The sequence below is a fragment of the Sinocyclocheilus grahami genome, unplaced genomic scaffold, assembly GCF_001515645.1.
Source record: "Sinocyclocheilus grahami isolate Dianchi unplaced genomic scaffold, SAMN03320097.WGS_v1.1 scaffold379.1, whole genome shotgun sequence".
Taxonomy (NCBI): domain Eukaryota; kingdom Metazoa; phylum Chordata; class Actinopteri; order Cypriniformes; family Cyprinidae; genus Sinocyclocheilus; species Sinocyclocheilus grahami.
Window position 1 is genome coordinate 46,096 of NW_015505558.1, and position 24,050 is coordinate 70,145.

The 24,050-nt window shown below is 36.1% G+C and overlaps 1 protein-coding gene across 1 annotated transcript; it reads right to left on the bottom strand.

The window, feature by feature from the left end:
• Positions 1 to 1,142: 1,142 nt before the first annotated feature.
• LOC107549727 (SH3 domain and tetratricopeptide repeat-containing protein 1-like) lies at positions 1,143 to 22,308 on the bottom strand. Its single transcript, XM_016230903.1, has 18 exons — positions 22,154 to 22,308; positions 21,000 to 21,062; positions 19,358 to 19,488; positions 19,148 to 19,253; positions 18,427 to 18,567; positions 18,091 to 18,289; positions 17,914 to 17,990; positions 16,571 to 16,763; positions 16,327 to 16,457; positions 12,549 to 12,581; positions 11,381 to 12,294; positions 10,156 to 10,915; positions 8,740 to 8,920; positions 8,172 to 8,322; positions 6,212 to 6,334; positions 5,974 to 6,124; positions 4,356 to 4,552; positions 1,143 to 2,258 (listed from the first exon to the last, which is right to left on the bottom strand). Exons 1-18 carry the CDS (start codon positions 22,296 to 22,298, stop codon positions 1,992 to 1,994), a joined length of 3,963 nt encoding a protein of 1,320 aa, XP_016086389.1. The 5' UTR covers positions 22,299 to 22,308; the 3' UTR covers positions 1,143 to 1,991.
• Positions 22,309 to 24,050: the final 1,742 nt, after the last annotated feature.

Consider the following 24,050-nt stretch of genomic DNA (forward strand, 5'->3'; position numbering starts at 1 on the left):
CGTTCATTGTAATTTCATGAGTCTTGGTTCAGATTTGTTCTACCTTGATTCGGCTCATAAAAACAGTTTTTAAAGTTATAGCTAATGCACTAGTTTGCAACTTAATTAGAAATGTGCAAACGCAACTATATTTAAATACATGACATACAAATATAGAATAGAATTTCAATTGAAATTACATTGGAGCATATTTTAGTTTACCATAAACTCGTCAGTACATTCTGCAGTATACATAACCATATTCCATTATGACAACAGAAATAATTATGCAATTAGAAACATGTACTTAAGTGGGTCAACAACACTTGAACTTAAGTTCACCTAATAGTGTTTAATATAAATTTAAATGATAATACATTTTAAAGGCACAATGTGTAATTTTCGCCGCTAGGGGCGAGTATTCAAAATAAACAAAAAGACAAAATAAACAAATAGTAAATTACACATTGTGCCTTTAAAATGTATTATCATTTAAATGTATATTAAACACTATTAGGTGAACTTAAGTTGAAGTGTTTTTGACCCACTTAAGTCTAATTTCATAATTATTTCTGTTTTGAGTGTGGAATCATGGGAGTTGTCGTCTTCATCCCCACAGCCGATGCAATCCGACGGGTCTCCGGCAGAACTCATGTTCATGGATGAGCTAATGATTTGTTAAGGTAGTAGAATGAAGCAGGGTGAGGCTGAAAGCCGTCAAAGCGAAACGAGGCCGCTGAACGAGCGTGACACACGGCTCGAAAGCAGCTGAGCTTTTATTATGCCACAGTCGACCGCTTCCGCTCCTTCCGGTCGTGCGTATGTGGGGTAAAGCAGCGCTGTTTTATCTTACTAGATACATTTGAAAGTTCTGTTGTTATGCTACTCTGTGCGGTCGTCACTGGTCTAATAAAACGCACAACATATTAAAGCGTCTTTGGTGTTTCCATGTTTTCTACAAAACAAAACCGGAAATCGAGGGGTTATGACGTCATTGGCAGGCGACACAATGACACGCTCCGTGTCACTAGTTAAAATTGCTTATTTCTCTGGATTTAAACATTCTTCGAAGCATTTGGGATAATGTAAGTACACAAGTGAGCAAAATATTGTTCTAGTGGTTTTTGGATATTTTAATAAAAAAAAATCGTACATATTGTGCCTTTAATTTAATTGTAATTAACATGCAGTTAAGTGTCCGAAAACATTACATTCAGTATTCAAACATCATTTCAAATTCAAACATCATAATTTCAGCTTACTCCGGTGCACTTGATCCCCTACTTGATCTGAACGGAGTTATAATAAACTGCTTGGATACCAACAGATCTATTTTTAGGATGAAAAACAAAAGAGCAGAACTGTGATTGTAGGATCTTGACAAGGGCTCACTAGTACTCAAGGTTTGTATTGTTTTAAAGTACCTTAATAAGTTATATTGTAAACAATTAATTATTAAATCCACTTTTTATTGGTGACCAGGGGGACATAAGTCGATTTGTTTTCACTGAACTGGGAGGGGTTGGACCAAGTCATGAATTTCACCAGGCATGAACAAGTTTATTTAAAACTACAATTCCTGTCATTCTCTGCACTTAAGTTACAAACAGAACAGCCCTTGTTGAGGTAAAAATGTGCTCACTGACATCACTTGCATGTCAACCAAAGGTAACAGGATTTTACAGAATGGAAACCTAGACAAATTCTACAGATTTTTAGATTTTTTTTTTTTAAATCAATTTTGGAAAATTATTTTCTAAAAAATAGAAATAAAGAGGGAAAATGTTATCTGTCTATTGGTTATTTACAACAAGTGGACAGTGCCTTAACATTGTATTGCTTACACTCCAGTAAACACTTGTTGGACCAATCAACATGTCTCATGAGTCAGACATTCCGTAACTCAATAATACACATAACATCCAGCAAATAACAAGCAAGCATGGGAAATTCACACACAAGTCAAATCAAAAGAAGGCAGTGGAAGTTTCATATCCCATTAAAGTTCAGTTCTACCTTGTTGCTCCAGTTATTGTGCTTTTGTACTGGGCTGTGGTCCTGAAGCTGTAGTCTGGTGCAAGGTTGATACGACGAATATGGAGATCATTAGCGAAAACTCTCGCTCGCTGGTAGAAGAACAGCGAGAGTTCACGATCCATGAGAAAGTTGTGATAGATGGTGGCCAACCGAGTACACAGCTCTAGCTGAGACCTCTTGTTGCCCAGATCCATAGCAGCAGCCAAGGCCAGGTGATAATAGCCTGCAGCATCAAATGGGTCCTGGGATACAGAGGAAGAGAAGATTTACAATATTAGTCCTATTGTTCGATTAAGAGATTAAAATATTAGTTGCTATTGTTATTAGGAGATTCAAATATTAGTCATATTGTTCTATTGAGAGATTAAAATTAGTCGTATTTTTTTATTAAGATTAAAATATTAGTCATTGTTATATTAAGAGATTAAAATATTAGTCGTTATTGTTTAAGAGATCACAATATTAGGCCTATTCTTCTATTAAGACATTAAAATATTAGTCGCTATTGTTATTAAAAGATTACAATTTTAGTCATATTGTTCTATTGAGAAATTAAAATATTAATCTAAGACATTCAAATATTAGTCGCTATAGTTATTAAGAGATTAAAACATTAGTCCTATTGTTCCATTAAGAGATTAAAGTATTAGTCACTATTGAGTTTAGCGCCGTGTGCTTTTCATTTTGAAATATCATGGTTATCGACAATACTTGTCGATATATTATGACACCCCGAATTAAAACGATAACAATATTTCATTTTTTTAAATCACACGACTATCGTCAATACCATACCCCTAATGGATACCATAGCTTCTGCACTGCATCTAGCAGCTGTGTATGGAAACACCCCAAGCATCTTAGCCAGAGTCCAAAATTAAAACTCACTAAACGCCCAATGTTAGTAAAACACAAGCAATGGTGAGTATATATATAAAACGGTGATACTTGAAATGCAGTTGGCCGATAACTGGTTGCTGCATAAGTGAAGCGCTGCACTGTGTTCATTTATATGTGAGCAGCTCATGATCCAGTGTTTTCAGAGTCTCAGAGCAGCTGAATGCTGCTCCACATGAACTCCATATATGCTGTGAATTTAGGTCGCTTGCAGTGTTGGGGGTAACGTATTACAAGTAACGAGAGTTACGTAATCAGATTACTTTTTTCAACTTTTTTAACTAGTAAAGTAACATTACTTTTTAAGAGTATATAGAATATATATAGTATATAGTTACTTTTTCAAATAAGTAACGCAAGTTACTTTTTTTTGTTTCCAATTTATTGATTGACTGCTCTCCTGTCCCCATGTTGAGAGAGATCAGAAGATGTTACTGTAGTTCTAAAATAAATATGAATATGCATTAATTCATCTCACTCACACCCCCCCCACACACACACACAAATTCAGTATTCCTCAAAATGAATAAAAATAATGCAACTCAGAATATGACGCAAACCTGCAATAATTAAATGTTAAACAACACAAATATCCTTTATGTATTTAATCCCATTCTATAAACCAATGTCTTTGCTTCTGACCTTCGATGATCCAGTTCAACCGTACTAATAAGCAAAAATTTCTCTAGACAAACATTTGTGTGTCTTTTTTTATTGCTGAAATGTGTTGACATTTCTTCTTCTGCATTCTACTGTACGCACATAAATTTACTTTCCATTCAGCCTGAGGCTTATTCATTTCACTTTTGGTGTGACAAGGCTTTTATATTTGCCAAAAATATTACTTTTTTTTATTTTAAAAACAAACAAGCAAGCCCTGACCAGATTTAAAAAGTAACACAAGTAACGTAACGCATTACTTTCCATAAAAAGTAACTAAGTAACGTAATTAGTTACTTTTTTATGGAGTAACAATATTGTAATGCATTACTTTTAAAAGTAACTTTCCCCAACACTGCTCGCTTGTTACTTGCATTTAAAATGCAAAATATGATAACCAACTTTGTAAGGAGAATAATTTACCTGTTGTCAACAAAAGAAACTTTTCCAAGTTTTCCACCAAAATAAAAGCTCTATAATTTAACATTTGAAATATATGAATATTTATTATTGAATAGAAATGTAATTTAAATTATTTTAATAATAACAATAATAATAAAAAAACAGGTTTTTGTTCTTTTTTGTCATTAGCTGATCACATGCCTAGATAGAGCATGTGCTTTATATAATTAAATATAAATATATTTTCATTCTGAACATGAGTAAGCTTCTGTTCTGTACTTTGAGTGATGTGAATGAGGTGTGAATAAATGATCATTTACTGAGTATGTAGACTGCCATCTTCTGGTTAATTAAGAACTGCAACACATCCACTGGCTTACCTTTACATCATAGAAGATGATGTCTCCAAGTGTTTTGTAAACCCGGACATAGTACAGGGCTTCCTCGTCGTACTGCAGGGGTGAGGGGCACAGGGACAGGGCTTTCAGAAAGTGGTGCTCTGCCATTTCAAACTGACCCAGACAATGGTACAATGTAGCGAGTCTATGGAATGCCACCCGCTCATTTAAATGGTCAGCTGTAAGAAAATACACAGATAAAGGGAAAGACTGTTATCTGTCTTTAAAGGTTTTTAACTGTGTAATGTCATGAACATGAGTTTACCATGTGTGCTTTATTCTCAAAACAGACCAAATGTTTGTTAGGAAGCCACAATCTGTGAAGGCTTATAAATCAAAGTGACCATACGTGCCATTTTCCCAGGACGCGTCCTGGCCAGGATTTCTATATTGCCTAAAATATCTAGGTTTTGGCTTTGTTTGCGTGTGCAGACCGATCGGTGTATGACATCAAAATACCTCGAGAGCATTTTGAAAGCATAAGGAACCGTCTGTATGGTATTTTGATGTCATACACCGATCGGTCTGTACACGCAAACAAAGCCAATACCTAGGCAATATAGAAATCCTGGCCAGGACGCATCCTGGGAAAATGGCACGTATGGTCACCCTATTATAAATCAGTATAAAACAATTAATAATTTAGAAAAGAAAAAAAAAAGTCACAGTTCTATATAAAAGGGTTTAAGACCGTTATAAATGTACATATGTGACCCTGGACCACAAAACCAGTCATAAGTGTCAATTTTTCAAAATTGAGATTTGTACATCATCTGCACGCTGAATAAATAAGCTTTCCATTGATGTATGGTTTGTTAGGATAGGACAATATTTGGCCGAGATACAACTATTTGAAAATCTGGAATCTGAGGGTGCAAAAAAATCTAAATACTGAGAAAATCGCCTTTAAAGTTGTCCAAATGAAGTTCTTAGCAATGCATATTACTAATCAAAAATTAAGTTTTGATATTTATGGTAGGAAATTTACAAAATATCTTCATGGAACATGATCTTTACTTAATATCCTAATGATTTTTGGCATAAAAGAAAAATCAATAATTTTGACCCATACAATGTATTTTTGGCTATTGCTACAAATATACCCCAGCGACTTGAGACTGGTTTTGTGCTCCAGGGTCACATATTATACTGTACAAATTAGTGATGCCTTAAAAACAAACATACACTATCAGTTTGCTGATGGTGAAAATTTTCAAAGTTTTTGAAAAAAGTACCTTATGCTCACCAAGGCTGCATTTATTTGATCAAAACTATAGTAAAAACAGTAATACTGTGAAATAACTAGTTTGAAATAACTGTTTTCCAACTGAATATATTTTACAATGTAATGTATTCCTCTGATGACAAAGCTGAATTTTTCAGCAGCCATTACGAGTCTTCAGTGTCACATGATCCTTCAGAAATCATCTTTGATAAATATCAAGTTCAAAACAGCATTTATTTGAAAAAGAAAACATTAAATGTCATTTTTGATCATTTTAATACATCCTTAATATATAAAATAAAATAAATACAAAGTCTTACTGAACCCAAATTTTTGAACAGTAGAGTAACAGAGTTTGTGCACATGTTAACCTACCCAGACTCATGCTAATGTCTAATGCAGTTTGAGCATACTCAATGGCCTCTGAACACTGTCCCAGCTGCAGCAGAAGCTCTGAAAGCTTATTACACAGCCTAAGCTGAGAGCGCACACTGCTCATCTTTACGGCAATGGGAAGGGCTCGGTCCTTATGAACACACAGATACAAACATTCTTAGCACACTGACAAACAAACTGAAGCATTATGATCGTGATTCATGTGTGCATGACCTACCCTGTAAAAGCAGATGGCTTTCTCCCTGTCCTGTGAACTGTTGAAGAACACATCTCCAGCTGCCTCCAGCATCTCCAGAGTGAAGAATGTGTCTCCTGTGCTCAAAGCCATGTCCTGGGCTACCTGTTAGATAAAGAACGGACCTATAATTCACCTCTAAAGAAAAGGTAATTAAAATGTCCAGCAACATCATATTTGAAATGCAATTCTGGGATGGCATGCTGTCAAATTCTTTTTTCCTACAAGTCCCTAGTACTTACCCACAAACACACACACACACACACACAGCTATCTAAATGGGGACATTACATAGACATCTATTGTTTTTATATACAGATAGTTATACACTTTTTAACCGAAACCAACCCTACCCCTCACAGAAAACTTTCTGCATTTTTACAATAATAATAAAAAAAAAACCTTAGTTTACTTTATTTTTATACCAGTTTTACAAATGAGGATGTCCCCAAATGGGGACCTATAATTCACCTCTAAAGAAAAGGTAAAGCAAATGTCCAGCAACATCATATTTGAAATGCAATTCTGGGATGGCATGCTGTCAAATTCTTTTTTCCTACAAGTCCCTAGTACTTACCCACAAACACACACACACACACAGCTATCTAAATGGGGACATTACATAGACATCTATTGTTTTTATATACAGATAGTTATACACTTTTTAACCGAAACCAACCCTACCCCTCACAGAAAACTTTCTGCATTTTTACAATAATAATAAAAAAAAAACCTTAGTTTACTTTATTTTTATACCAGTTTTACAAATGAGGATGTCCCCAAATGGAGGTTTTTGGCGATATTCTCAGGTTTTGCTCACTTTTGGGTACAAATTTGTCCCCAAAATATGGTTAAGTAGGTATGAAATAACAAATAGTATGGGAATTAAGTAGTGGTTAAAAATGACAACAAATCTAAATATTTTAGATTCTTTGCGTTGCCATACGTTGTTTAGACTACAGTTCTAAACCAGCGTTGAAACTATTAAAAACGGTTTTCATTAATTGAAATAAAGCCAAAATAAAATAAAATATAAATATTAGATGAAAAACTTAAATTATTAAAAAGGATTGCCTTATGAGTTTAAGGACTACAATTCCTAAACCTAAAAATAAATGCACAGCTATCTAAATGGGGACATTACATAGACATCTATTGTTTTTATATACATATAGTTATACACTTTTTAACCGAAACCAACCCTACCCCTCACAGAAAACCTTCTGCATTTTTACAATAATAATAAAAAAAAAACCTTAGTTTACTTTATTTTTATACCAGTTTTACAAATGAGGATGTCCCCAAATGGAGGTTTTTGGCGATATTCTCAGGTTTTGCTCACTTTTGGGTACAAATTTGTCCCCAAAATATGGTTAAGTAGGTATGAAATAACAAATAGTATGGGAATTAAGTAGTGGTTAAAAATGACAACAAATCTAAATATTTTAGTTTCTTTGCGTTGCCATACGTTGTTTAGACTACAGTTCTAAACCAGCGTTGAAACTATTAAAAACGGTTTTCATTAATTGAAATAAAGCCAAAATAAAATAAAATATAAATATTAGATGAAAAACTTAAATTATTAAAAAGGATTGCCTTATGAGTTTAAGGACTACAATTCCTAAACCTAAAAATAAATGAAAGCTAAATATAAATATTACAAAAAGCCCTCTGCACACCCCGAGGTGCATCCTAGATGAAGGTACTGAAGGGTTGGTGTGTGTTCTCATCATTATATTATGTCATCATTCTCTTAACTCAATTACATTCATAACTTTGACTGTCAGTTAATGCTTTTAGACAACTTAGGTGTATACAAAGTCATATTTACATTAGATTTAGATGTTGAATTTATGCTCAATAGTGATCCCCTGCCTATGGTTCCAGTAACAGTAACTCCAAAACATGCAGGGAAGGACCGCTGAATGAAGATGGTTTTCACCTGCACATAGAGGTCCACTAGCTCCGTCTGTTGGAGGATGTGGTAAATCTTCCCTGCCTTTAGCCAGGCATGAGCCTCCTTGCGTTTTCTGCCCAAGTCGATGAAGATGCCCAGGCTCTGTTTGGTGTAATCTAAAGCAGCTCTGCTGGCTCTGAGAGATGACATGATCACCTTTAGTAAGGATGTCTGCAGTCTTTATAATAATGTGATGCCTTACAACTGGCAACTCCTTATTATTGCAACAACTTCAGGCTAAACCACTATGTCTTTCCTGGATACATAAATGCAGTGAGAACGTTAAATATCGACATTAAAGAGATAACTCATCCAAAAATGAAAATGTAATCCTTTACTCACCGTCATGTCATTCCAAATCTTTTGAGGCATTTCTCAAAAATTTTCATTTATGTTTCACAGAAGAACGAAAACCAATGAAATGACACTCAACAATGGATTGATGTAGGGTGAGTTGATGACTACAAAAATTTCATTTCTGGATGAACTATCTCTTGTATTACATTGTATGTTCAGAACATCACTCTTAAACCTAAAAATAAGTATGTCTCACTTCTCGGTAGCCAGGTTCAGGTACAGCTGGCTGATCTTCTCCAGTATCTCTCCCTCTAAGCTCTTGTCTCCTATCCGCTGAAGAAGGTTCAGCTGGTGCTCGTTGTAGATGATACACTGGGCTTCATCCGGACACACCTCTTCGTATAGCTGACACAGGTGACGTGTGGCTTGCACCTGGCCTGTTGTCATACAAAGAAGAACACATTTTTGAGAGGTAAGTCTGGTGACCAGCAAATCTGATAAAAGACCATCCCAAAATTCTAGTATATACAATACTAAAATTGATGGGAATTGATTTTACCCATTGGGAACTGACTGGATGTGGGCATAGTAGTGGACATACTAAAATGTAGCCAGATGGTTGGAGGGGAATTCAGAATAACGTGCACAGACATGTACAACACTAGGAACAAGTTCACCTAAAAATGAAAATTCACCCATTTATTCACACTCATGTCATTCCAAACTTATAAGACTTTCATTCATCTTTGAAACACAAATGAAGATACTTTTAATGAAAGCTGAATGATTTATCTCTCCATTGTAAATCCATAACACCAAAACGTTAATGCTTCAAAACGTTAAGTCATTGTAAAAGTAATCCATCTGAATTTAGAGATTAAATCCAAGTTTTTTGAAGAGACAGGCTTCTATTCACATATAAACATGGATCTGTGGATTGTTTTTTGAAGTGACAAAGTTTAGTTGGAATGGACCTTTAATGGACAGACAGAAATCTGTCAGGTTTCATTAAAATGTCTTCACTGAATAGTTTGGAATGAAATGAGGGTGAGTAATTGATCACAGAATTTTCATTTTTTTGCTTGAATTATCCCCTTAAAAGGTAAATTAAGTCTTATGTTGACTTACAATCAAAAACCAAATTCTAATGCCTCACTACAGAATTTCTTACATCTAGATGATCTAGATACTAGTCATATAGAGATAATCCTTACTGATACTTCCACTAATACAATTATGATAGACACTTACTATCCATGTGATTGATAAACATGGCAATCAGCAGGGCCCATTCGTAGTAGGTCTTCCCATGTCTGAAGAGACAGGCTTCTATTCACATATAAACATGGATCTGTGGATTGTTTTTTGAAGTGACAAAGTTTAGTTGGAATGGACCTTTAATGGACAGACAGAAATCTGTCAGGTTTCATTCAAATGTCTTCACTGAATAGTTTGGAATGAAATGAGGGTGAGTAATTGATCACAGAATTTTCATTTTTTTGCTTGAATTATCCCCTTAAAAGGTAAATTAAGTCTTATGTTGACTTACAATCAAAAACCAAACTCTAATGCCTCACTACAGAATTTCTTACATCTAGATGATCTAGATACTAGTCATATAGAGATAATCCTTACTGATACTTCCACTAATACAATTATGATAGACACTTACTATCCATGTGATTGATAAACATGGCAATCAGCAGGGCCCATTCGTAGTAGGTCTTCCCATGTTCATGGTTTCCCTGGGAAACAAAGTGTTTCCCCAACTCAAGAAGCACTAAAATAAAACTGAGTTCATGCCCTTCATCCTCAAGTTCAGAGAACAGCTCCACTGACTGAGTGAGATATTCCTCTGCCAATCTTTTAGCCTTGATATGCAAACACATGAATCCAAAGTTGGCCAGTGCTATGGCCCAATTATGTCTATCCTCAAACTCCTCGCATATCTCAATTGCAGCCTGGTAACTCTCAGCGGCCTGTCGGATATCTGCTGAATGTCTGTATGAAATGGCCCGCATGTTGTAAACCACTCCTTCCAGCTGAGTAGTACAGTGCTCAGGGAGTGATGACAGCACAGCGTCTAGCACTTCCAGAGCTGTGCCAGGTTGCTGGTTGCAGATGTACAGCCATGCCAACCATAGGAGAGCAGCAGTAGTGTCTGAGTGGCCAATACTGGACATACCGCTGTGGTCGAGGACAGTGGACATGAAGCGAACAGCTCTGTCAGGCATACCATGTCTATGGAAGAGCCAGGACAAACACAAAGCGTGGACATGACCCAGCACTGGCTCCTTGCTGGAGGGCACTAAAGCAGCGGCACGGGTCAGGTATGGAGCAATTTGTGTTGGGATGGCCACTCCATACAGTTCTGATGAATTTTCCAACAATTGCGAGACACTACAAAGACAATGTGACATGGTGGCTCCTACCTGTGAAAGATAATGGATGAATGCATAAATCAACTTATATAATCTGATTAATTTAAAAATGTATATTTTTAATCATTTTAATTTTAGTTCATTTTTCAATTGAATTAAAATGTAATGCATTAAATAAATTAATAATAGTATTAACTTTTTAATTTATTCTGTTTAATTAAATTGTAATAACTTTATCATGGTTTTTTTTTGTATTTAAATGTAATTCCATTATTTATTTATTTTTACTTTTGCTGTGACACAGTGCTGCTACCTGTGGATAAACAGACAAATCATTTTTTTTATTTGATGAATTTATTTCATTTTTTCATTAATTTATCTTTTATGAATTTTTAATTAAATTATAAATTATTAAAGATATTTAATTTCTTAAATTAGATTTTTTATATATATATATATATATATAATTTATCTAATATAAGCTTTCTGAAACCACTATCAAGGTGTAGCACCGACCTGAAATGACGCTCGCTTTGCACAGCTTTCAGCCAAGCGTGGCAGTCTCTGGTCACTGTAGAGTCTTGCTAACACCAGGAAAACATGGCTCATTGTCTCCTCACATGCCTCAGGAACCTCATCGGCAAGGATCACAAGCCTTTCAATGAACGGGATTGCACTCATGCCATCTTTAAGCTTCAGATGGAGCTTGGCCAGGAGAAAGCAGGCTCGGGCCTCGGCGAGCTGATTCTTGGCCAAGACTACCTTTTTAAGTACATATTTTAATACTTCAGGGTCCTCACAGCCAAACAAACAATCAGGGACAGCCATCAACAAAGCAGACAAGCGCTCTGAAAAACTGACACATTTTTCATGGTTCTTCTGTGTTAGGTAGATGAGTGCTAGGTTGGAGTAAATGGCAGAGAGCAGAAACATGTCTGTGAAACAATCCCTGGGTACATTCAAGGCTTCCTCGTAATAAACCCGAGCTTGAGAGAACTTCGACCTCCCTGCGCAAAGCTGTCCAAGAAGAAAACAGATTCGGCTCTGCGCCCACGAGACATGCTTCTTTCGCGCCAGTTCTCGGGCTACGCCTAAATACACCACTATCTCCTCCTCATCGGAGTGGCCCTCAAAAAGTGAGATGAGGAATTCTGGGTAAGCGCTGTACAAGAGCAGGAACTCTGGCTGGTGGTCCCGACTGCTCAAGAACGAAAGGAGAGCATGATGTCCATCTGGACTGGTGCTATCCTGTTCTGAGCAGACAGAAAAACGTGGGGTTTCCCGGGACAACTCCATATCATCAGCTTCTTTCTTCATCTGTTGTTTGATGCTGACTGAAGAAACATTGTTTCTTTGAGACTCACCTCCCTCACTCAAAAGGTGTGTGACTTTCTGCTTTAGATTGTTTAATTCTGTCTGATGAGTCTTGTCTGGAGACAATAAAATAATAAATAAATCTGTGTTTAAATAAAATAGAAATAAACTGATTATTTTAATTAGCTATAGCATCTAGACATCTAGACATCAATCATTTAAATATACAAGAATGACTCTTTACACATATAAAATTCTATTACATAATTCTAAAAACCAAAATTAAAACAGTTATTTTTATTTAATTTGCTCTGAATGAATGAATTAATAAACAAGGACAGACAGACAGATAAATAGATTGTTTACTTACTTTGAACTGATCCTGGAATTTCTTTTGCCAGATCTGTGGTATGTAAAACAAACGATTGTAAAAGCAAACAAATTAAGAAAGAAATGTAAACACAATTATTTCAAGCAGGTCATGTTTCCTGTCATGTTAGTTCATTTGGTTGCGCTTAGCGCCTGAATAATGTAAATCACGTCAGGTGCTTCTAGAACTGTAATTGATTACACGGCAGAACAAAACAATAACGACCCATCTTTGTAAGTTCAAAACTGTTGTGCGCTCTGTGATTTATGTGCAAATATGAACCACAAACACAGTAAAGAAAACCCGCACAATTGTATTTCTCTCTACCGTTACTAAAGTTTTGTTTTGATGAGCACCTGGACTTGCAGATGGCAGTTTTAGTGATAATGGCCTTCTGTTTTAGCGTTTAAAACCGCTGGGACAGTGTGTGAGAATTAAGATGTCGAAGAAAGGGGGGTGACTCAAAGCTCATTGTTACAGCTAAAACCGCAGATAACATCCGTACCAACTGCACTAACAGAGACGCCGGTTTAGTTTACAGTTGCCTTCATTATTACGAGCTTTTACAGATTTCTGCAATCCTGACAAACTGCTGTTGTGCCCCTATATGACCCGCATCATCTGATCCGGTGCCTGCCGGTTTCCCTACCATTTCATCAAAAGCAGGAAGCGTGTGCAGAAGCTTCCACAACAAATCATTACAGTACAGCCAGTGAAATCCCTCTTACTACTTTTTCATTTATTCATTCCCATAGTGTTGTTATGAGCTATTATTGGCTCATTTTAGCCGTAGGTTTGCTGTGTATTTGTGTAATCTGTGTGATAATACTTTTAACATATACTTATATGAAATTAAGTTACATTTAGAAAAATCTTCCATTCAACTATTATTTGCAATCTGACCTGTTCTTTTTTGTTCACATCTGTTTAACACAGCGGTTCTTAACCAGTGAACATCCAATAGGGCCACACGTTTACTAAAATTATTAAAGTTTTTTCAAAGTAAAGTTTAAAGTAACTTAATTAAACACACACACTAATAGTCCAGATGTAGGCATACAAAATGTAAATGATCTACGTGTATGAAAAGAATAGGAGAATCTGTAATTTGACAGCTGTAGTATGACAGCTGCCTTGCAAGCATTTCAGTGATTCAGCAGCTATTTTATATTTAGATTTTAACAAATATAATAAATAGTAAACTCAGTATAATGGGATTGGTTTCCTCACACCAGAATGCAAGTCCTGATCTTAAACATTTAACACTATTCTTGTGGTTCAGTGCAAGCACTGATGTTTTCTTCTACAAACCCGATTCCAAAAAAGTTGGGACAATGTACAAATTGTGAATAAAAACAGAATGCAATGATGTGGAAGTTTCAAATTTCAAGAATACAACATAGATGACATATCAAATGTTTAAACTGAGAAAACGTATCATTTTAAGGGAAAAATAAGTTGATTTTAAATTTCATGGCATCAACACATCTCAAAAAAGTTGGGACAAGGCCATGTTTACCACTGTGTGGCATCCCCTCTTCTTTTTATAACAGTCTGCAAACGTCTGGGGACTGAGGAGACAAGTTGCTCAAGTTTAAGAATAGGAATGTTGTCCCATTCTTGTCTAATACAAGCTTCTAGTTGCTCAACTGTCTTAGGTCTTCTTTGCCGCATCTTCCTCTTTATGATGCACCAAATGTTTTCTATGGGTGAAAGATCTGGACGTAAGTCTATTTGCTTATATTAAATCAATAACTTTGCTTAAATTTGGCAGGACATGACAATTCACTGTCTATTTGGTAAATTCATGTAATAGAATTCATCCATGTAAATGTTTAATTAAAAAAATCATTTGACCTCATAATGTTTAAGCAAAATGTCAAAACTCGATCTTCCAGTGAAAACGACAGACTTCTCTTTGGTGACATATGCTGGACTTTTCCAAACATTTAGTCCGCTTAAACTCTGCCCCTTTCTTACATTCGACTGCAAGGTTACATTCAGATCTGCCTACATCCAATCAACAAACAATGAACAGAACCACTTCTGTTTTATCGTGATGTTAAGAAAAGTATTGAGCACTGATAGTTATCTAGTGATCTTAATGTAATTTGTAGAATCATCCTGAATTGGTTGGTGAATTGTGGACATGTCCATTCAATGCACGCCACTTGATGAGAAAACATGAGCTGTCCCATCACATCTCCACCTGTGTGGACCGATGCTCTGTTAATGACACCTGCGGTAAGCTCTGTTTAACCCTTCACCTTCATCATGTTGGACTATCGCAGACACACTCCATGCATAATGAACCTGACTCTTTTGCAATTATTCAGTGGCCAGTGACAAGACTGATAGCAAGTTTCAAATCCCAGTGAGCACCTGGACCGCCCCTGTGTGTGATGAAGACTGGGATGAAGGTATGACTCAGATCTGTATCCTGAGTTAATGGCAAATTATGTCAATTTTTACCACTAGCAACACTAAACAAAATTATGTTAAAAATGAAATGGAAACTAACTAACAGTAATTGTTTTAAATGTTTCTCAAACTTGCAGTTCTACTAACAGTTAGTTCTCGTATGGCGTTTAAAATTCACTTGCAAAATGCTTTGATAGCACAGTTATGTAAGGGGTGTTATATTTCCAACACATGCTTTAAGCAGTTGATCAGTAACAACAGACTGGGCCAGCTGGCCAATCAAATTAGAGTGGGCATTTCGGAAGGGGGGGGGGACTTTAAAGAAAAGTGAACTAAAACGGAGCGTTTCAGGCAGAGGGTGAAAAGAAGTGCTGCCGCGTCTTACAGAGGTGGACAAGCATGTAACAGCAGCATATCCCAGACCAGTGGTTCCCAATCCTGGTCCTGGAGAACCCCCAACACTGCACATTTTAGATGTCTCCCTATTTAAACACACCTGATTCAACTCATCAGCTCATTAGTGAAGACACCAAGACCTCAAATGTGAGTGTCAGATAAGAGAGACACCAAAAACGTGCAGTGTTGGGGGTTCTCCAGGACCAGGATTGGGAACCACTGGTCTGGGATATGTCCAAATCGCTTTCTCAGGACAGGTGAGTTTAGAGCTAATTTCACAACATTACTGAATCATACGCAGTAGCATTTAGACTCCCTGTTTCTTATATAGTTGGTAATGGATAATTTTGATCAGATTGGTTGAATCTTAAATTAAAGCAACGGAAGCATGACTGCACATCTCTCTTTGTATTAGGGAGAACCCCAGCACTTCCAGCAATGTGGTTGCTGGTCTCAGGGCGCTACGAGTTCTTCCCTGGATGAGCAGGTGTACTGATTTTTGAGCCTTTTAATACATCCACCATGTCGAGACTATTCTTGTGCAAATTACATTGAATCCTGATAGTGTTGGTTGCTTGTTCTGCCATTTCTTGTAGAGGTCACTAGTTCTTGCAGTGACAAATTAGTTTCCTAATCTTCCTAATCAGTTCAGTTTCCCAAGGTTGAGCAGTAAAGGTGGTTTAGATTGTATTACCTATGTTTACACAACACAAAAGAAAAGCTTACGACCAGGATATATTCAAGACTTTAGTTGACGTGTTTGGTGTTGTCATAGTTGCTTTGTGCCTGTAATTCTACCTCTGTGGTCTGTTAGGAACGTCTCTTTTTTGTAAATAAAATTGTTAGTAGTTTTTTCTTAGACAAATCAATGCTTTTCATAGCACAGGTACTGTTGTAAAAGCAAATAAAACTTAATTTATAAATGCTAATATGGTAAGATTCAAAACCCTGTGAGCCTTACCAAGTTTGTAGTTTGTGTCAACATCGGACTGGCATATTTTCTTCAATAAAGCAATAGCCTCTTCTTTAATTTTTTCCTGATCCAAGGTAACAATTTGTCTGTCCTCGTCATTCAAGAAAATGTCAAATGATCTGTGATGTAAGCGCAGGATAAAGTAATTGAGTAAAACCGTAAAAACAGTTTGAGACAAACCACACAACAGAAATACACCTTGAAATATTCATAAAATCACACAAGCACTTACTCACAAGATGAACTGGTTGTTTTGACCAGGTTGGTTTTGACAAGTCCAGTATCCCCAGTTCTCTCCAGTTTTCCCAAAAACCATTCAAAACAGGCCACCAGCAGGCCCAGGATGATGATGCGTTCACCAGCCTGGAAACTCAGTTCATCTGGTCCATCGGCATCATACTCCTCTGTGGCCTCACAGACCCCTACTGCCGTGAGAGATATTTACAATTGTGGTAGAGTTACACTGTGGTGATGTCAATGCCCCACTGCTACATATGTAAAAAGTTATTTAATTTTAATTTAATTGAATTTTTTAATTTAATTTATAATCTTCAGTTATCTACAGTTCAGTTATCTACAGTTATAATCATCAGTAATCTACAGTTATTTAATGTATAATCTTCTAAATATATAAATCTCAGAGAAAAGCCTCCAGATTTTGTGTGCAGCTTACATCCATTTTCTCTCTTCAATCATTTTCTAATAATTGATTTCAATTTGAAAGCTTCTTGCTCTACAACTTTTAAAACAGGAATGACCAGTCTAAGAATTTTCCTTATTGTAACAATTAACTATATTCAGGCTTTTGTGAAATTCTTAAAGGGATAGTTCACCCAAAAATGAAAATTCTGTCATTAATTACTCACCCTCATGTCGTTTCAAACCCATAAGACCTTCGTTCATCTTCGGAACACACAGATCAATTCACAACAACGTAGGAAACGGATCCGGTGTGACGCAGCTGACAAAGAACAGCATACGCTGTTTACGTCCAGCTGATACTCTCCAAAATGGCGCTAAGGTGACGCAGAGGAGACGAATTGTTGAATAAAGTCGTTATTTTTTTACATTTTGCGCACAAACAGTATTCTCGTAGCTTCGTAAAATTGCGGTTGAACCTCTGATGTCACATGGATTATTTTACAGATCTCCTTGCTACATTTCTGGACTTGGGAAGATTTCAGTTGCATTGCTGTCTATAGAGTGTCAGACAGCACTCAGATTCCATCAAAAATGTCTTAATTTATGTTCTGAAGATGAACGAAGGCCTTACGGGTTTGAAACGACATGAGGACTGATGTCACATGGATTATTTTACAGATCTCCTTGCTACGTCTCTGGACTTGGAAACATTACAGTTGTGTTGCTGTCTATGCAGGGTCAGATTCCATCAAAAATATCTTAATTTGTGCTCCGAAGATGAATGAAGTGAACCAGTCTTAAGTGATTTAAGACTTATAAATTGTCATGTCAGATGTATACATCATCTGAAAGCTGAATAAATAAGCTTTCCATTGATGAATGGTTTGTTTGGATAGGACACACACACACACACTTATTTAAACATTTTCTCACCAATTTGGAAGGGAAGGTCACTGGCGTCCTTTCCACCACCCACTAATATACCTTCTGGGCAGGACTTTAGAAACCACCTTGACAAGTAAAAACAAAAAAATTAATTGTTCTTAGTTGTGTGTGGTCTGTTGATTTAATGACAATAAGTTCTTATGAAATTCAGAAGGTGACACATACTCATGAAAGGGAATGACTGGCTCCAGAGCTGGTTTCGGTTTGGTTCCTCTATCCCCATCTGCAAGTGACAGCACTGTCCACCCTGATCCCAGGAATGGAGGCTCAAACAAAGCGATATCCCCCTTCTCCAGATAAAGCTCACTACCTGACGTAGAGCTATCAAACATCTGATTTGCTGTGCAGCATCCAAAGAAAGACCCTCAAAAGTAAACAATATTATTTTATTACAGATAGCAGCAATATTCACACACACATGTCCAAGCCTGTTTCTAAAAATTAAATTGCGTTATTATCATTCATATAAAGTATATAGTGTGCATAAACACTATTTATTACCTTCTTGCATTAGAAAGCCTTTATACATCAGATTTAGTGTCTCTTCTTTAATTGAGATCTCAATTCCTGAATGTTGATCAAGGGAGATTAACCAGAACTCCTGGTTCATGAGAAGGTTTTCCATACACTGCCCCAAGAAGCCTTGTGAAAATTACACATTTGGTGTAAGTCTTATGAGATATTTAGCTGTTAATATACACCACAGATTATTGGTCCTTCAGAAATCATTCTAATATGCTGATTTGATGCTCAGTTATTACTGGTGCTTAAGTTATTAATATCGGTTCTTATTATTATCCATGTTGGATTCTTTGATATATACAAAGTTCAAAAGAACAGCATTTATATGAAATAGAAATCCTCTTTAACATTCAAGTGTCTTTACTGTCACTTTTGATCAGTGTCCCCCCCCCCCCCAAATATATCTTACCCTAAACCTTTGAATGGTAGTGTATCTCAGTTTCCACAAAAAATATCAAGCAGAAAATGTTTTCAATATTGATAATAATAAGAAATGTTCCTTGAGCACCAAATCAGCATTTTATGATCATGTGATGCAGCCTTAGTGAGCATAAGAGACATTTTTAAAAATCTAAACTACTCCAAACAATTGGTAGCATACCTGACTCAGCTATTTACAAAAAATCTTATAGTACTTGACATGATTAATAAATGCAGTATCATACAACAGTATATCTGCAGCACTGAAATAAGAACAGACCCATTTTGTGGTATGTGCTGAACTTCCATATTTCTTCAAGGTTTTTAAAGGTGATACATATAGTCCTTTCCTCACTGTTGATGGATACAAAATGAGCAGACAGTTCCTGCAAGACAGGGAAACCAGTATGTTAAATGTGTGTATAATCTCTTAAACACATTTCAGAAAGGTTTTGAATATTTTATGCAGTCTGAATAGGGACGGCCATACAGAGATTAAGGTCATGACCCCTGAGAGGTCAGCTTCCAGCACACAAAGTTTCCTGCAAAGCACTTCCTGTGTGTCCTCATCGGCAGGAAGTCGATCTGGCCCCTCCACCATAGCCAGCTGCATAGCCAACACTGCCACAGGAAACAGTATAAAGTTAACATTATATCTACCACTGCATCCAACACTAACAGATCAGCCACCACATATAGAAAATATTCCAGTCAGCTTTAGTAAATGTGTAAAGAAAGTGAGTCAGTGATGTGAAAAGGCCAGTCAATGTAAGGTAACATCATAAACCAAACTTTTATACTGCTGTAAATTCGACTAAATTCGGTTATAAACTAAAATATCCATCACAAGAGCAATATTCATGGTTCAAGACACAGTTTGATTTTGCATTTGACCATAATCATGTGATGTTTCACTGTTGTGTTTAACAGAGAGGGTTAATAAATGACAGTCAATGGGCTTTGTAAAGTCCAATGTATGATCTCTAAAAGTTACTCTTTTTGAGTTGTCACCAAAGCAGGTCAGAGTTCAATGAAAGGAATAGTTAATCAAAAAAACTGAAATTCTGTAATTTACTCGCCCTGTGGAGCATAAAAGAAGATATTTTGAGGAATCTTTCATTAACTGTACAATGGAGGTCTAGGTTTACCAAAACGGTTTGGTTCCCAACACACTATAGAATATCTTAGTTTGTGTTCCATTAAGTCATACAGGTTTGGAATGGCATGACAGTGAATAAGTTGTCCCAGAAACTTGTCTCAGAGTAGTCTGACCAAGAACTGCCAACTCTGGACAGTTTTCCTACCTAGTATTTCATCATTATTTGAGATTAGTATGTGGTTAAGACAATTACACAATCATCAGGATTTATTCACATCAGTCACAGTGAATTAAGAGGAAGTTCGTATTGTCACAGTATAGTATTGAGCTGGATTCACCTGTTGGTACACTGTAAAAAATGACTGTGAATTTAACGGTAAAAGACTGTAAAAATGCTACAGTAAAAACTGTTAAATGGTAACGGTAAATTCCCCTACTATATACGGTGAAAAAATGTATTGGACATTACATGTATTGGACATTAAAAAAAAGACATGAAAAAGACAATTTACAGTGAATAACCGTAAATTGACATTCCCAGAATTCCCTGCGTTACATTTCAAATTTTATGTTTTTTTGTTGAAATAAATATGTTTCTTAGTTTTTTCTTATCTGTTTTGTATATTAGGGTTGTGTGTTACACCTAATGTTGTTAAATTAATATTTATTGCATTATTTTAGTTTCATGTGTGTTACCATGATGGTGTTTAGTGTTTGTGTGAATGCCACTGTGCACCTTCTATATATGTTATTATTTAAAAGCTGCTTGTGATGGGCTCTGGTTCATCATGTGACTTTCTCATCACCACCTGCATTTGGTGGTTATCAGTGTATTACAAACGTACAAAGCATATTTCAGTACTTCAATAGGTTGGAATATTAACATTATATCAGTTAATGAAATTACGGTATTTAACTGTAAATTTAAGTTAAAATGTAAAACCTAAAACGTTGCTACCGTATTTTTTACGGTAAAATTCCGGCAACCACAGCTGCCGTTTTTTTGCTCAAAATTTTACGGAATTTTATTTACAGTGTATATTATCATCAGGAGCTCCTGTAGTACCTTTGATGCTTCCTCTTGAGGTCTTATAATCTGAAAAGAAATTTACACACTTCCTTAATCTTGGCACTAATAATGATGTGGGTGATTTCTGTTATGCTTAACACTTTACTAGATAATTGTGTTGTAGTTTAATGAATTTTACATCAGGCTGTAGTCAAGTCCAGACATATTAATTCAAACGTAATTACCTTTACAACAAACTAACAGGATGGAAATGAAGACCTGTTAGCCATCGAGTAGTGTGGGCTATAGAGGTAGCTTATGAGGGTGTCAACTTAACTTTCATAACTGATGTTTCGAATGTTTTAGAGACAACCCATTTAATACCACAAAACATCCATTGCTAAAATATATTGATGTTCGTGCTGTTGATTTCCCACCAAAATGGTGATGCCACTTCCTTGAGGATGATGTCATTGTAAGTTTCAGGGATTTTACAAAAGACTAACAGGATGGAAAGGGAAGGACACGGAAAAGTTCAATGAAATGATTACCAATTAATACAAGAGCCTATTCATAAGATACAAAACAAGAAACCCCTAGAATTTTAGATTTCTGTGCTTAGAAGTCATTGGAGAGCAACATCTGCTCAAACCAGCACTATACAATTATTTAGCATTCTCCCCTATGGTCGCTTAATTGAAAAGTTGTCAAAAGAAAATAATATGATTTTCATATATATATAAACTGTTAATAGAGATTTTATCTAGTAGCAGGCAGTGCAATATGTATGGTCATATTATTCAGAACGTACACTCTTAAAAATAAAGGTGCTTCAAAAAGTTCTTCAAGGCGATGCCATAGAAGAACCATTTTTGGTTCCACAAAGAACCATTCAGTCAAAGGTTCTTTAAAGAACCATCTCTTTCTTACCGTTTTATAATCTGAAGAACCTTCTTTCACCCCAAAGAACCTTTTGTGAAACAGAAAGGTTCTTCAGATGTTAAAGGTTCTTTATGGAACCATTTAGACAAAAAAGGTTCTTCTATGGCATCGTGAAGCACCTTTTTAAGATCAAATTCATACGTTCATTAACATAAGAATGCATTACAAATGTATTAAGAAACACTTTTTTTCTTTTAATTCTCTTTGGTGGTCGTGCTGCTCACCCGCGTCCCTACCTCTAGATGAAGACTCCATAATATTATCCCATTCATTGCGTGCGTACTCAGTCGACAGCCCTCTGCGTACCGTCCGAATTCTCTCCGGATCGGACTTTACGCCGTTCCCGGTTTTGGACGAGTTTCTATGAGCAGCGGCTGACATCACGCGCTCATCGCACTGTCACCGAATAAAAGCGCACAGGTGGCGGAACTGATTTTAAGAGCGTATGTTACATCATTACAAGACTGCATTGACTCCTGGCTTTAATGGTGAAGGCGAAAAGACAATTAACGCCTAGAACAACGTGGTCTTGCGAACAGGCAACAGGTCCAGCTCTGCACCCCTGTCAGAGGGAGCGCGTGTTTGTGATTTTGACACCAGTGAGCATTTTTGTTTTTAAAATGAATAACCCTGGAAAAAAGCTTGGCACGCAAGGTTTCAGCAAAAGTTAATAATCAGACGGAGTGAGTAAAGAAGTAAAGAACCGCTGGTTGTCCGTATTATAGCTAAGTGTAAACTTAGTAGGTGTGTCTCTGTGTATTTGGGTGAACTCAGAAAACTTAAGAGGAAGAGTGTGAGCATTTCCTCTTCCTCTCTGGTTGCCTAAAGGAAAGTGGAGTTTTAAAACCCTTGTATTATGTGTAATCATGTGGAGTTTTAAACCCCTTTTATTATAGGCCTATACTCAGTGCTTTTGCGCACATTATAAAATAAACACATGAACATATGATTTTTAAAATGAACTGTTTTATTAACATTTGTTTTGTTCATTACTTGTGAATATTATGAAAAGTATTGTAATTATTTTTTGAAACATTTTTTTGAACATTTTAAAGGAAGAAATGTGGGAAAGCGCTTCTGTGTGCTTTCCTGATGCTCAAACACTAGTGCCTCGCTACGCTATAAGATCATGGGTTCAATTCTCAGTGAACTGAATATGTACTGATCAACGCAGTGTACGTTTCCTCAGATAAAAATGTCTGTCTAATGTAAATGTAAATAGCCTACCCTCGTAGGAAGTTGAGAAACTGACATAACAAAATACACTGGTCTGTGTAGTTGCCTGTAAACATCACAATCGTAATAGAAATGTTGTATGCACGTTCCACAACACACACTTTGCAAGCATTCATGACCATAAATGAGAATAGTTTAAAATAGTTAATAATAGTTAATCCAATAGAATAACATGCGAGAACAGAATGAACGAGGGTATTCTATGGACAAAGAAAACAAACAAACAGGTCAGATTGTGGTAGAATGGCAGTTATTATTAGCCTAATCGAGTATCTGGTTGATGATTTTTTAAACATTTTTCACTATATATTTTAAAGTCTGTAGGTTTTGACGTTTATCAATGTCATTATTTAGATATAAGTGATTATCCAGACTCAATCACAATCATGTAACATACTGGACAAGGCAGTTTAAATGAGTTTTTAACAGTTGGATTGCTATTAACTTCTTAGCTTATTTTGTCATTAAAATATTTAAGTGATTACATTTGTAGTGTTCAAATGAAATGAAATGAATGAATGAATGAACGAATGCCTGAGGTTTGAACAACGCTCAATGGAGTCTCGGGATTTTGAACCCAAGCCCCCTCTGGTGGAAACTTCATTAGTTTGCAACATTGAAATCGAGAAATCCACCTGCTGGCTGTTCTGATAGAACAGTCAGTGCAAAACTATGCTAAAATATGGCTTGGTAAGCAATCTAACATTAAATTAGGATTAGTAATAATAGGCTCAAAATCGTTTAAATAGTTGATATTGACAACTACGCATCGATTCTCTATTTTTTTCTGCGCGGTAATCACACAAATGTGGTCGTTTTTCGACCATTATAAGATTAAAATTATAAATCCACAACAAAGAAACGAAGCGTTTGAATGTTGGTAAAACCACAGTAAAG